Source organism: Pleurodeles waltl, chromosome 1_2 (genome assembly GCF_031143425.1).
Source record: "Pleurodeles waltl isolate 20211129_DDA chromosome 1_2, aPleWal1.hap1.20221129, whole genome shotgun sequence".
NCBI classification, from domain to species: Eukaryota; Metazoa; Chordata; class Amphibia; order Caudata; family Salamandridae; genus Pleurodeles; species Pleurodeles waltl.
The window spans coordinates 161002578-161015533 of NC_090437.1; the positions used below are offsets into that span (position 1 = coordinate 161002578).

General features: G+C 42.3%; 1 protein-coding gene across 4 annotated transcripts in view; it reads left to right on the forward strand.

Annotated features, from left to right (window-relative positions):
* Positions 1–12956, forward strand: part of SLC4A4 (solute carrier family 4 member 4) — a 623315-nt gene that overhangs the window by 396526 nt on the left and 213833 nt on the right. For all 4 annotated transcript variants that reach the window (XM_069236872.1, XM_069236873.1, XM_069236870.1 and 1 more), the window contains exon 5: positions 10125–10285. In XM_069236872.1, the coding sequence (XP_069092973.1) occupies positions 10125–10285 (161 nt within the window). The remainder of the gene's footprint in view (positions 1–10124; positions 10286–12956) is intronic.

A 12956-nucleotide genomic window follows, 5' to 3' on the forward strand; every position in this document is an offset into this window, starting at 1 on the left:
GATGTGTGGCTTCAATTGCATTTAGAAAAGCTCAAACCTTCCTATTAAATTAAACATTTTTATTGTTTTTATTTTATTTGTTTGCAAATTAAATAAAACGTGTTATCATTTGTGTATGTGCTTGATGGAATGCTTGTTTTCGTATTTTTTGTGAATGGCTTTGTGGTTCAAATCACTGACAATGTATAGAGCTGGGTCCCCGGCTTCTAGTAATGACTCAGTGGGGGATGCACAACTTACAATAATGATTCAGTGGGGGTCCCGGGATTACCGTAATGATAAAGTGGGGGTCCACAGTAGTCAAAAGGTTGGGACCCACTGGCATAGCCTGTTTGAGAATTTTCCACACATTATTGCTGTGGTTTTTTCCATTCTTATGTGCATGTGCACCCATGAATTTGTGTCTATGTGCAGACACATGCCAGTGTGTTTGTGCCTGCATCCATGCATGTGTGTCTATATGCAGGAACCTGCCAGTTTGTGCGTGTGCATGCACCCATGCATGTCTGTCTATGTGTGGGCATATGCCAGTCTGTGTGTTCATGGACCCATACATGTGTGTCTATGCGTGGGCATATGCTAGTGTGCATATGCCAAAACACCCATGCATGTTTGTGTATGTGCAGGCACATGCCAGAGTGTGTGTACCTACACTCCATGCTGCAGTGTGTGTGTGTGCCTATACCCATGCATGTGTGTCTAAGCCCGGGCATATGCCAGTGTGTGTGTGTCTACACCCATACATGTCTATGAGCAGGCACATGCCAGTGTTTGCCTGTGTGCTCACACCCATGCATGTGTGTCTGTATGCGGGAAGTTGCCATTATGTGTGTCTGCATTCACCCATGCATGTGTGTCAATGCTTGGGCATATGCCAGTGTATGTGTGCATGCACACATTCCAGTTGCGTGCTTGTCTGTGCGCTACAGTGTATGGTGCTTATTCTATCCAACATTGTTTATAATACTAGCTCCTTACCAGAATGCAGAAGGCTTGCATTTAGACTAAAGATTTTATTCATGCAAAAATTTCAATATTCTAAAAAAAATTACCTCTAACAGACATACATCTTACATTTCCATACGGAATAGAAAAATACAAAAAATGAAACAATTCAAAGCAAAACGTGGACTGGGTGGAAGCCATGTGAGAGAAAAGATTTGTTTCGGTGACTCATGCCAGAAATGTTAAAAGGTGAGAGAAATAAACGACTGAGAACTAAAGAGAGCAGCCACTTGTGCAGGCGGAACATGCCAGTCAAGGGATTCTCCAGCTTCCTAGAAAGAATCTGCATATGGCAAGTTGCATGCATAATACTTTAAGGAAATATACACCGCATTTTGCTTACTTAAAATATTGTACTAAAAGCATACATTTTAAATGAAGTCATGGCAAAGTGGGACTTTAAAATGGGGTTTTTCTGTAACGGCCTGGGCTCTTTGACACATGAAAGGGTAAAATCGGTTCCGATGTTCAGACGAGCCGTAATGTGTACCAAGCAGATTAATTTACATGCAGTGGTGTTCAGTGGGGCTGAATCTGAATATTCATTGTTAACTCTGAAATCCTGGCTTCATTTTTCTATTCAGTGCGAAATGCCCAGCACTAGCGCCAAAGGGCCGAGTTAGCTGGTGCGCCTGGCCAATTTACCAATATTATCTTTCACACTAAAGTGCACCCTGAGCAGATTCACGTCAACACAACAAGCATTCTTGGGACTCTGGTGCTAGTGCCAACTCCGTGTACTCACACCACCATCAGAGGTGACACAACGAAACAAACTGAACCGACCGTCTCCACAGTAAACAGCTCAGGCTGAGATGGATAATTTGTGCATGAGTTATAATTATGTTGTGCGGGAGTTGTGCATCCAGAAGTCTTGTAATCTTACCCAGTCCTATTATAAACACAAGGAGAGAGCTGCTAGGCCTCTTACACATTTCTCACCTGAAAGATGTGCCAGCCCAATAGGTCCAGAGGGTATGGTAAGCAATGGTCCTCATACCAGAGGGTATTTTTTGTCCAAGGAGGTCTCCACAAATCAAATGTATAGCAAAGAAGATTTATGAAACTGGTTTGACATTGATTCAGAGTCCAGACAGTACTTAGAAACACTAGGTTCTGGTGGTTTGTTCTCCTGGTGCCTTTTCTAAAAGATTTCGCCAAGTAAGGAAAACACATTTAATAGCTTCCTCCTAAACAATAGTGCGATTATTCTGAGCATTATCCAGGTTTCAGGAGGATTCCCTCACTGAATGCATTTCTTGAGTGAATGTATGTTTTAGAGAAGCAGGGCCCCAATAGTGAATGCAGAGACACGTGTTCTTTTTGTGGGAGATTAGGGTCTGTAAGCCTTGGCAAAAAGGCTCTGGAAAATGTTCTTTTAAAAGATAAGCAGACCTTTGTGTTTGCATATCTCACACATAATTCCGACCTTGTATCAGTAGTACAGAACAACTACACGAGAATAATGTTGGACAACCCAACAATAGACATTCTAGACCCCAACAATCAATGGAGCTTTTAAGGATCTGAGGGACTGGTCATTCTTGTATGGCTAGTGTTTATTTGGGGTCAGTTTATATCCCTTTGAGCTACTGAGTGTATCTTAAAATGCTAGTGTGATAAAAAGAGAATCTGAAGGGTTTTGCCAAATATTAAGAGTTACAAACTTCTTCCCTTCACTGTGGCAACCCTCTTGTCATGTTTTATATGGAAATTAATTTAAAATAAGACAGCATTAGCATGATGTACTTACAGCGATCACCTGGGCTTTGCATTGCATTACGAATGTCACACCCATCCATGAAACCTACAAACCTTTTCAAAAGAGCTGTACTAAAACATGTAAAAATATGTGCAGGTTCAATAGGAATGCACGTTATGAAGGTAACGACTCAATCAGGTCACACGCACAAGTGAGTTTCACCTTTGTACTTAAAACGCCTGGCAATCCACCTTTTACTTATACGGGGGCGCATAATTGGCAATCATTAAACTACTTGAAATGGTGTGTGCCCAGAACCATTCACTGTTTCTTTTCCTTTCTGTGTGGGTACACATCTGGGTCTGCATCAACAACATGTCTCTGTGCAGTTATTATTGTGCACACTTCTGTCATTTACCTGCTTAGTCATCAGTTTGTACACAAGCAATTTTTATAGATTTGTGCAAGTACTTAATAAGTGCCAGTGATTGCACATGGTGAGTAGAAGTACTTGTATTTGTGTCTGGGACTTATTTTTCACCATCAGACTTTGGCCCAAAGCAAAAGAAATGAACATTGAAAAGGGAAAAAGAAGGAGGAAGACAAAGTTAGTGACAAAGGGGGAAAGCAACGATTGCAAACAACCTGCAAGAGCTAAATAAAGAGATTAGATATTTAAGGTAGTGCAAGAAAGAGGCAGGAGGTGGGACCAAAACTAGGCATCCTTGACAATTAGCAAATCCAGCATTCAGCAGTGCTGGTGGAAGTCTACTAGGAAACCTTTAGGCCGCTGCTCTTATTTTTTCCTTTTTTGTTTTTTTACAATTTAAGCACTGACCAGCATGTGTGTGTACCTTACAATTTTAATGGGTTAGTGCTTATTTTTTTAAGTTGTCCCTACGAGAGAATGTGACAAACTTTTTTGCCATTAAGACAGTTCAGAACATCACCATGACATGCAGTCAAGTGATGAAAAATGTGATACTCTCATCTGCACTGATCACAACAGAGGGCGTGTGCTCAAACTGATAGGTAAATGTCTAAAAGGCAAAAGGGAAATGGATCTACTAATTATTGCACAGGTGCACGGTATATATGATTAAGGCTCCCAGTTTTCTATTTTTACAGATAAAGACAGAAAACAATGTGTTCCTGTTTGTATTTATTTTTAAAAGTGGAAAAATACTGAAAAGTGTGCTTCTTGTGAGTGACTCTCTTTCATGAATTCCAGGCAAGAGCTGAGGAGATAGGCTGCATGGGGAGTTAAATAACAGGATGAGATTTTCTTAAATACAAGCATATGTTAAATATATTGGTAGTTCAACACTAATATGTACATCTGGGTGTTGGATTTGTTTATATGCGGCTGCTTAATTTGCTAAAACGCAACAGGCATCCAAGCATGAGTGGAAGTCTAAGAATTAAGTACATGTAGAAATATACCATTTTATGACTCCATTCATTCTCATAACAAAACATAAATATGTATAAATTAAGATGGCCAAAAAATTCACAAATACTGACGGAAATGTTAAAAAAATCAATACCATAAAACTGGGAGCCCTATTTATGATATGGCCCTGGCTGTTGTGGTAGATGCAAGTCAATGAGATGATCCATTTTTGGATCAACGCATTTGTTTGGGACATTTAGTAAATTAGTGTTACTTGACTATGAACACGCTCTTCCTTTTTCAAACAAAATCATGCTAATTTTTAGTTAAGTCCATACCAGTGATTGACTTTTTTTTAAATTAACTGACAGGTTGGGATGCGGAGGCTCAGGATTTGCACTAGATCTGTGACAAGTGTTGTATTATGGATTACTAACTCCTAGATTCAATATATATCACAATGCTAAAGCTAAGATTTTTTTTTAATTTTGGAAATATTGTTTGAAATCAGGTGCCTAGGGACAGTCACCAGCTTAGGCCTTTCCAACGAAATAAACTTTTTGTTTAGTGATAACGCAGAGAGATAGTCGCAAACTTGTTTCAATCCTATATTTTTAAATCATGTGAAATCTTATATTATGTGATGCTTTGTTGTTTTCTGTTAAGCGTATTTGTACAGTGCATTTGCATAATTTTTGTGGTCCCAAAGTACTTTCAAAATCTTGGTGCCCTTAACAGTTCTGTGTTTTCCTTGACTGGAAGCAACCTGGTCTGTTAATAGTGTTGGCTGTGTTCTGTACTGTTCTAGGGGTGAGCTGTGATTAGTCAACAACATTGGGGTAGGTTGATGCAATATTTAGTGATGGATTACATTTGACGTGACCCACTACATCCACTTATGGATTTGCACGGAGCATAACATGAATGGATGCACATTCCGAAGGATATTAGTCTTTATATTACTCTCATTGTCCAATACGTGGCTCCCATTGGTTGTGAAGTTTCAATAAATTTACTCTCATTATATGGATTTTATTTTATTCCATTTCTATGTGGGTGTGGTGCACTTTTAAGTTACCTTCTTCAGAATGGTATACTGTTGAGGTGGTAAACACTAGCATAATCATAAGACTTAAAGCCATGTTGTTCTTCTTGGGTGTCACACATGATTTCTTCACATGTCAATGGTGATTCTTTCTTGGTAGTTTATTGGTTAAAACAACTCATTTTGGAGAATCTGTGAATCTATCTTAGGCTATCTCCCTATAACTTTTTGCTATATCTTTGCTTCTGATTATGCATATTCGGCCAGTAGGACAACAATAACTCTCTCCCATTTCCAACTGCAATGATATTGGCAGAACGCAACTCTAAGTTCTTTTATAACACCCTGACCCCTCCAGTCACACACAACACACTCGTGCTCCCATTTACCAATTCCCACAATGGTTTAGTCCACATCTCTGTAAAGAAAAGCATTGTTTATTAGGACCATTTGTAGAATGTTAAATGCTAATGTTAAATCCCCTAGAGTGTGTTCTATGGAGGAGAGGAATGGGAACAAGGTAATATTCATGTGAAGAGTTATGACAGTTTGTACTTCTTCAGTCAAGGCATGGGAGAGGGTCTTTTCATGTTGATATACTGGCTTGACCATCAGCCGTATGAGGAGTTTACAGGAAAACCATCATCATGGAAGAGACCCTTGTACCTTCTAAGTAGCAGGAGTTGAGACTGGTTCCTCACTGAAAGTCATCCCTGCATCCTGGGTTACTGGAAATAATGTTACCACTTTCAGGCTTCCAGGATTTTGGTTGGTTGGGTGATTCTAATAGTTTCCAATGCCATTGTGTTAGAGAGAAACCCTAAAGTTGGTACCTTCAAGCCACAACTAGTCCCAGATCCTTTTTGTAACCGCTGACTTCCCAGGTGGCATCTTAGTATGTGAGCAAACATGCCAAAAGGGAAGAAAAGTAAGTAATCATGTTTAATCACATATATTTGTTTCTATTACATTATCATACTATAGAAATGTGCAATCTTACAACACCTGCCTTCAGAAAGAGCCATTCCATCTCCATTTCCAGTATGGCGTGTTTGTGAACGTCTATGGTGTCAATGCAATAATTGCCTTGGACGGTCTTGACTTAAATACGTTGCATTTTTATTCTTTGTCAAATTTAAGGAGTTTGCCCTTTAGTCCAGATTACCAGATTATAGTATGACAGAGGAGCACCAGGTGCCTTCTGGGACCTATAGACCTGGTCCAGACTAAGGGTCTGATTTAGAGTTTGGCAAACGGGTTACTCTGTCACAAACGTGACGGTTATCCCATCTGCCGTATTACGATTTCCATAAGATATAATGGAATCATAACGCAGTGGCCGTATATCTGTCACAAGTGTGCAGAAGTATCCCTATCTGCCAAACTTTAAATCAGGCCCTAAGTGTTCTGACTGAAGAAACAAGCATTACAATAGTTTACATAATAAAAGCATGAGACTAGATTTAGTTTGGCTCCAAAATATGGTGTTTTTTGAGGTTCGTGATTATCTTATATTAGGGCTTATTGCAAATTTTTTCTAAAACTGTATTACATTTACACGCTCATGTCTAAAAAATCCACCATCATAATTGTTGAAAAGTATACTTTTAATTATTTCAACATATATTTTTTATATTTTTACAGTGAGTCCATTATCTATATATTCTCACTGTTGAGTATGATGACTGCTCACTGCCTCTCTTCTCTCCGTTGAGTGACTACAGAGCTTCGCCTCTCCTCTTTCACCTGTTAGAATGGTCTGTGTTCTCACTCTCTTTTAAACCGGCGTTTCCAAGGCTGTGGAGTCCGATGTCTCTTCTTCTCCCCCTCTCTAGCTAACGAGCATGGCCTCTAAGCTTATCACCGTGTTACACCGACTGCGCAGTCTGCTCCTCACCTCTTGTTACTCTGGTGAATTAGCTTTGTCTTCCAGCTTCTCACCATAGGACACTGACTTCAGATCTAGAACCTCAGCTCCTCCTCCCAGTCACACTAGCTGCAACGCTTATCCTCTCAATTCCTCTTTGTGTTGCTGTGGCTGTTGTGTCTGGTTTTGTTCTCTACTCCCCTATTACACTGACTGTACAGTCTTAGCTAGCTGTCTCTCCTCTATGTAAGTGGTTCTAACGCTGACCATTAATGACAGTTGCCCCTAACACAATGCAGAGCAATACGGATCTCTCAGCACTCACAGAGTCACTCTGTGTTACATAATTGTGGCACTCTTCCAGTGGGCACCTAGCGAAGAGACATTATCACCCAATGAGCACTAAGGTGAGCTGAACACCCTTACACTGATGGGTCTATTTCTGATTCGTTTTTGTAGTCACCATTCTGTAGTATTCATCTCAGGGGTTTGCAGCTTCTCTAGTACATGGGAGGTGGCTAGAGGAGAGAGTTTGTTTTTGAAAAACAAAATATAAGTGTTCTTGACACCCTGGGAGGTTTTCTTGAAGGTTGTGGTGGTTATTACTATTTTTTCTGTTTGGGACCACCAGGTTTTCACTGATGCTCCTAAACAGAATATGAAGATCAGAACCATCCACCCTTAATAGCGAGGGCAGTCTGATATTTTTACACTGATGGCCCTTAGGCTTCGCCAGGCTGTTATTTTTCTTAATGTTGATGGTTTATCCAACTCAAAATAGAGTTTTGTGGCAGACTTCTTTGTTTCCCCAAACTCATAATCAGGCCCTTAAGTCTTTACCTTATCTATGCATTGTAATCACAAAGGAATCCTTTTTTGTTTCGCACCACTGTAGGCATTTTTATAGCTTTTGACAGCTCTCACGTGCAAGTGTGAAACGTATAAGCATTGCCAGCACTTGGCAGGTATTGTTGATGCCCCTCATATCTGGCAGAATTACCACGTCTCTACTGTATGTGGGGAAGTACCCCTGAGGTGCAGTGGCACAGAAAGTTTTATACACATATGCAGCAGTTGCGTCTCGCTGCATGATAAAGGGGCAGCGCGGGAAACGGGGTAGCAAAAACATTAAATAAAAAATAAATAAATAAAAACGTACCTGCTCTGCCGTGACGCTCCTCTGTCCCCCAGCAGACAGAGGCTCCCAGCCTGCCCTGCGGTCAATCCTGACGCTGCTTAGAGCAGAATTAGGATTGGCTGGAGCGCAAAGCCAGGGTGTTCCCAGGCAGACTGGGAGCCTGTGTTTGCTTTTTGCCGGGCTGGAGAGAGCACAGTGCGCATGTGTGTTTGGCTGGCCCGAGACTGCCGGCCAAACACACATGCACACTGAGGGGACTGCACAGTGCACTCCCCTTGTCACCGTCATCCCCCATGGCCCGCCCCTTCAACAACAAAAGGTTAATCAACACAGTTTATTATCTTTTTGTTGTTAGAATTTTGCAGCTGCTGCTGCTCGCGGGGGGGGCGAATCTTCTCTGCCAGAGTGGAAGAGCCACCGCTGATATGTAGCAGCTTTCAATGGTAATTCCGATTCAGTACGATGCCACCACGATGGCTTGTACTTGTATAGGGTCATTACTTATAGTGTAGGGAAAGAGCAAGGTGGGTATGCCTTGTGGTTCCTAATATCGCTAAGTATGTTTGAAAGATCAGTGCCTACAAAATTACTGCCTGCCTGTTTTAATGGCTACCTACTGTACCTTGTTTTTCTCTTTCAATATAAGTGCCCCAAACCACATTCCTAAACCGAATCAGACATAAAACCGTTGTTATTTCTACAATGGCACTACATAAATGAATTTAGACCAGTTTCCCAGACAGTCCTCCCCGAGACCTTTCAGATGATGCATATTATGTCTGTGCAATTTGTCTAGGATGCACGTAGGGGAATATTTAAACAGAACTTAGCAGACATTCAAACACATGTCCAGACATGTCCGACTTCCACTATATCTAACCTGCACAATTTATGCATTGGCTATTTGATTATCTCTGGAGACACACAGCCCTTAATCTCTAACCGTTTTTCTATGATAAATGTAAATGGCTGGCTGAATTCTTATTTTCGCAGGGAGTGTTATGTTTAGTACCACTTCTTGTATGATCACATTTGATCTCCTTTATCAACGTGCCAGGTGAGGGACTGGCATAGAGTGGGAGGCCGAGGCCCATCTAGTCATTGAACTCCAAGGTAACAGAGGAAGCCCTTACACAAGTAGCATCTATTTCACTGTCATTTGATATCACTAAAATATACTTCACTTGCACACACAGCAACTTGCACAAGTGCATGTTGAAAAGTGAGAAAATTCCCCAAGTCGATTATGCAAAAAAACCTCTGAAGTGAACGTTTATCGGAATTTAGGGCCAGATGTAGGAAAAATCCAATTTGCGAATTGCAAATTGCGAGTCCTTCCGACTCGCAAATTGCAACTCGCAAATTGGTTTGCAGAACGGTGTCTCAGACACCGTCTGCAACTCGCTATGGGGTCGCAATGACCCACCTCATTAATATTCAGGAGGTGGGTCGCTAATTTTGGCCCCATAGCTTAAAAAAAAAACGAAACCTTTAGTTTCGGTATTTTTTCAGGGCAGGCAGTGGTCCCTTGGACCACTAGCTACCCTGAAAAAAATGTTTTGGGTCCATTCACTAACTTTGCGAGTGGGTTACCATCCACTTGAAGTGGATGGTAACTGCGATACCCTTTGCGACCGCATATGCGGTCGCAAATGGTATTGCATTCCACTCCGAATCGCAAATAGGAAGGGAACACCCCTTCCTATTTGCGATTCTGAAATGCATATTGCGAGTCGGTCCCGACTCGCAATATGCATTTCTGCATAGCAAAGAGGCATTTGTGCCTCGCAAACGGCGATTTTCGCCGTTAGCGACACGCAAATCCTTTGCTACATCTGGCCCATACTGTGCGTTGCTTTCAAGAATTTGAAGAGAATTGTCTCATGTAGTAGGCCTATTTAACCTTGTTTTCGCTTCATGTGTGGATCGGTGACTTGAGAGAAGCTCAGTTATTCCCTATTTTCCGTTCTCCAGGTGGATAAAGTTTGAGGAGAAGGTGGAACAAGGTGGAGAGCGATGGAGCAAACCTCACGTTGCCACGCTGTCCTTGCACAGCTTGTTTGAACTCAGGACATGCATCGAGAAAGGGACGATCCTACTGGACCTGGAGGCCACGACTCTTCCACAGATAGTTGGTGAGCACATGGGTTTGATGTAGTTTTTCATTATGCATTTTTTAGGTCAGGCTTTCAACCTCAAAAGAAAGACATTAACTTAGAGGATGCCAGTGAACATCTTGTAGTTAGTCTAAGATAGTCTACCTTGTTATTATATAAATATAGGATATAGACTACATCTGGTGCTATGCTAAAACTGCTCTAGGCAACTGCTGGATATTGCTACCTCAAGAGTCCCATGTTTTAACAAACGACCCCTAAGATGACATTATTTTTAAGTGACTGGGAGGGCTCAACCTGGCAAAAGCAACTTTGGCTTAACCTCAGAAAATCCTTGCACCAGAACTGCCTCCACCGTGCATGATGTGGCCCCTGGTCTGGTGGGGATACTGCTTTGACCTTGACAGTGCATCAGCAGTGTGTTAGCTGCCGCGTGCCTGTGGGTGTTGACCACCAGCAGTGGGTTTGTTCTGCTTGCTTCCCCCTCTGTGCAGAACACATACTCAGGCCGCTCAGCGTCAGCTGGCCCGGTCCAGTGATGTGGCTGTAATTCCAGCTATGTGCAGATCGGTCAGAATGGATGAGTGCTTTATGCCTGTGTTTTCACCCAGCTGTTCATATGCGTTAAACATTAATAAGTATGTTTTCTGACCCTCATTCCTCAAGGAGTAATGATTTATCTATCAGTAAGCAATTTCAGGTCAACAGTTATTTACTAAACAGTTTTCCCAAGAAAAATGTTGAGTGATTTTGAAGATCTCAGCATTTTGCGATTGACTCTTTTTTTAACAAAGTGTACTTATTAGTTGTAAAACCTATCTCCACTAGCACCACTGAAGGGCAAGTGAAATTGGCAATGCACGGCTTGAATTCCGCAAGCCTCAGTGCAAGAGCACAGCAGCTGGGGTTATACATAGCACTGCACATGTGCCCATCGTTCTGTGTGGACGTGTTCCGTGTTATTTACACCCACGCTCTGATTTTCAGTACCTCATGAAAAGGATTGTAATGAAACACGTTGGTACTAAGTGGTAGTCGTCATTGCTGTAGCATATTTATTTTACATCCTGATCGCTTCATACAGTTCTTTACATGGGGATATCGAAGTGTACGTACTCTCCTTGTAGGGTACCTGTTTGCTCCTGAAAAGTGTCAGCACTCATCCATTGTAATGTAATGCAGCACAGCTGAGAAGTGCAGATACTCTCCCCTTCAAATTTAATAAGTGCAGGTACTCAGTATCGGACAGTACCTGCCCATTTAAGGAAGTGTATCATAGCCTGCGTGATTACAGGGGAACATCTCTTGGTGTCTGGGATTTGAGAGGGAGTGGCACTGAATAATGAGATGTCAGTAGAGGGCTCCCTAGCACATGACTTGCTTGACCCTTGCTACGTAGTGGTGCTGTGGTCCGCCCACACTCAGTGGAATGTGAGTGTAAGGCACAGGCCTTGAAAGCATTGACTCATGGGTGTCAATTTACTAAAAGGCCAGGGGTAATAGAAGACACACGCCCTTTGGCCCAGATTACATCATAAGATTGACTTCCTTGGCAGCCTGGTGTGTGCTGCTGTATGTAGGAGGCTTGCCTGGCTTATAGTGGGTACCAAGTGGTACTTACACCTTGTGCCTTATCCAGTTATCCCTTATTAGTAGATTAGTAGTGTTCTAGCAGCTTAGCCTGATAGAAGTAGCTATAGCAGAGCAGCTTAGGCTGAACTAGGAGACATGCAAAGCTCCTACTATACCACTTATATCACTTAGCACTATATGATAAGAAACACAATACTCACAGTTATTAAAAATAAAGGTTCTTTATTTTAGTGACAATATGCCAAAAGTATCTCAGAGGATATACTCCCTTAGGAGGTAAGTAAAATACACAAAATATACACACAAACCAAAATCAGGTAAGTAAACAGTTAGAAAAGTAGTGCAAACACTGTAGAACACAATAGAATGCAATAGGAGACAATAGGCCTAGGGGCAACACAAACCATATACTCCAAAAGTGGAATGTGAACCACGAATGGGCCCCAGGCCTAGTGTAGTGTGTAGAGGTTCGCTGGGAGTGTAAGAAAACACTAAGGGTGTCCAAGATACCCCACCCCAAGACCCTGAAAAGTAGGAGTAAAGTTACCCTGCTATTCCAGAAAGACAGTAAAGTCGACATAGGGGATTTTGCAAAGACAACAACTGACTGCAAAGCACTGAAGATGGTTTCTTGGACCTGAGGACCTGTAAAGGAAGGGGTCCAAGTCCAGGAGTCACGCAAGTGTCCAGGAGGGGCAGGAGCCCACTAAACCCCGGATGAAGGTGCAAAAGGGCTGCCGCTTGGTGGAAGAAGCCGAAGAGTCTGCAACAACAGAAGGTGCCAGAAACTTCTCCTTTGGTCAGAAGATGTCCCACGGTGTGCTGGAGGATGCAGAGTTGTTTCCACGCAGAAAGACCACAAACAAGCCTTGCTAGCTGCAAGAGTCGTGGTTGAAGGTTTTGGGTGCTGCCAGGGCCCAGGAAGGACCCGGAGGTTGCCCCTTGGAGGAGGAGACAGAGGGAGGCGCTCAGCAACACAGTGAGCCCACGCAGAAGCAGGCAGCACCCGCAGGAGCACCTCAACAGGCGTTCAGAAAATCTGAGCACGGCAGTCGTCTCACCACAACAATAGAGGGTCCACGAAGTCGGAGTCCAA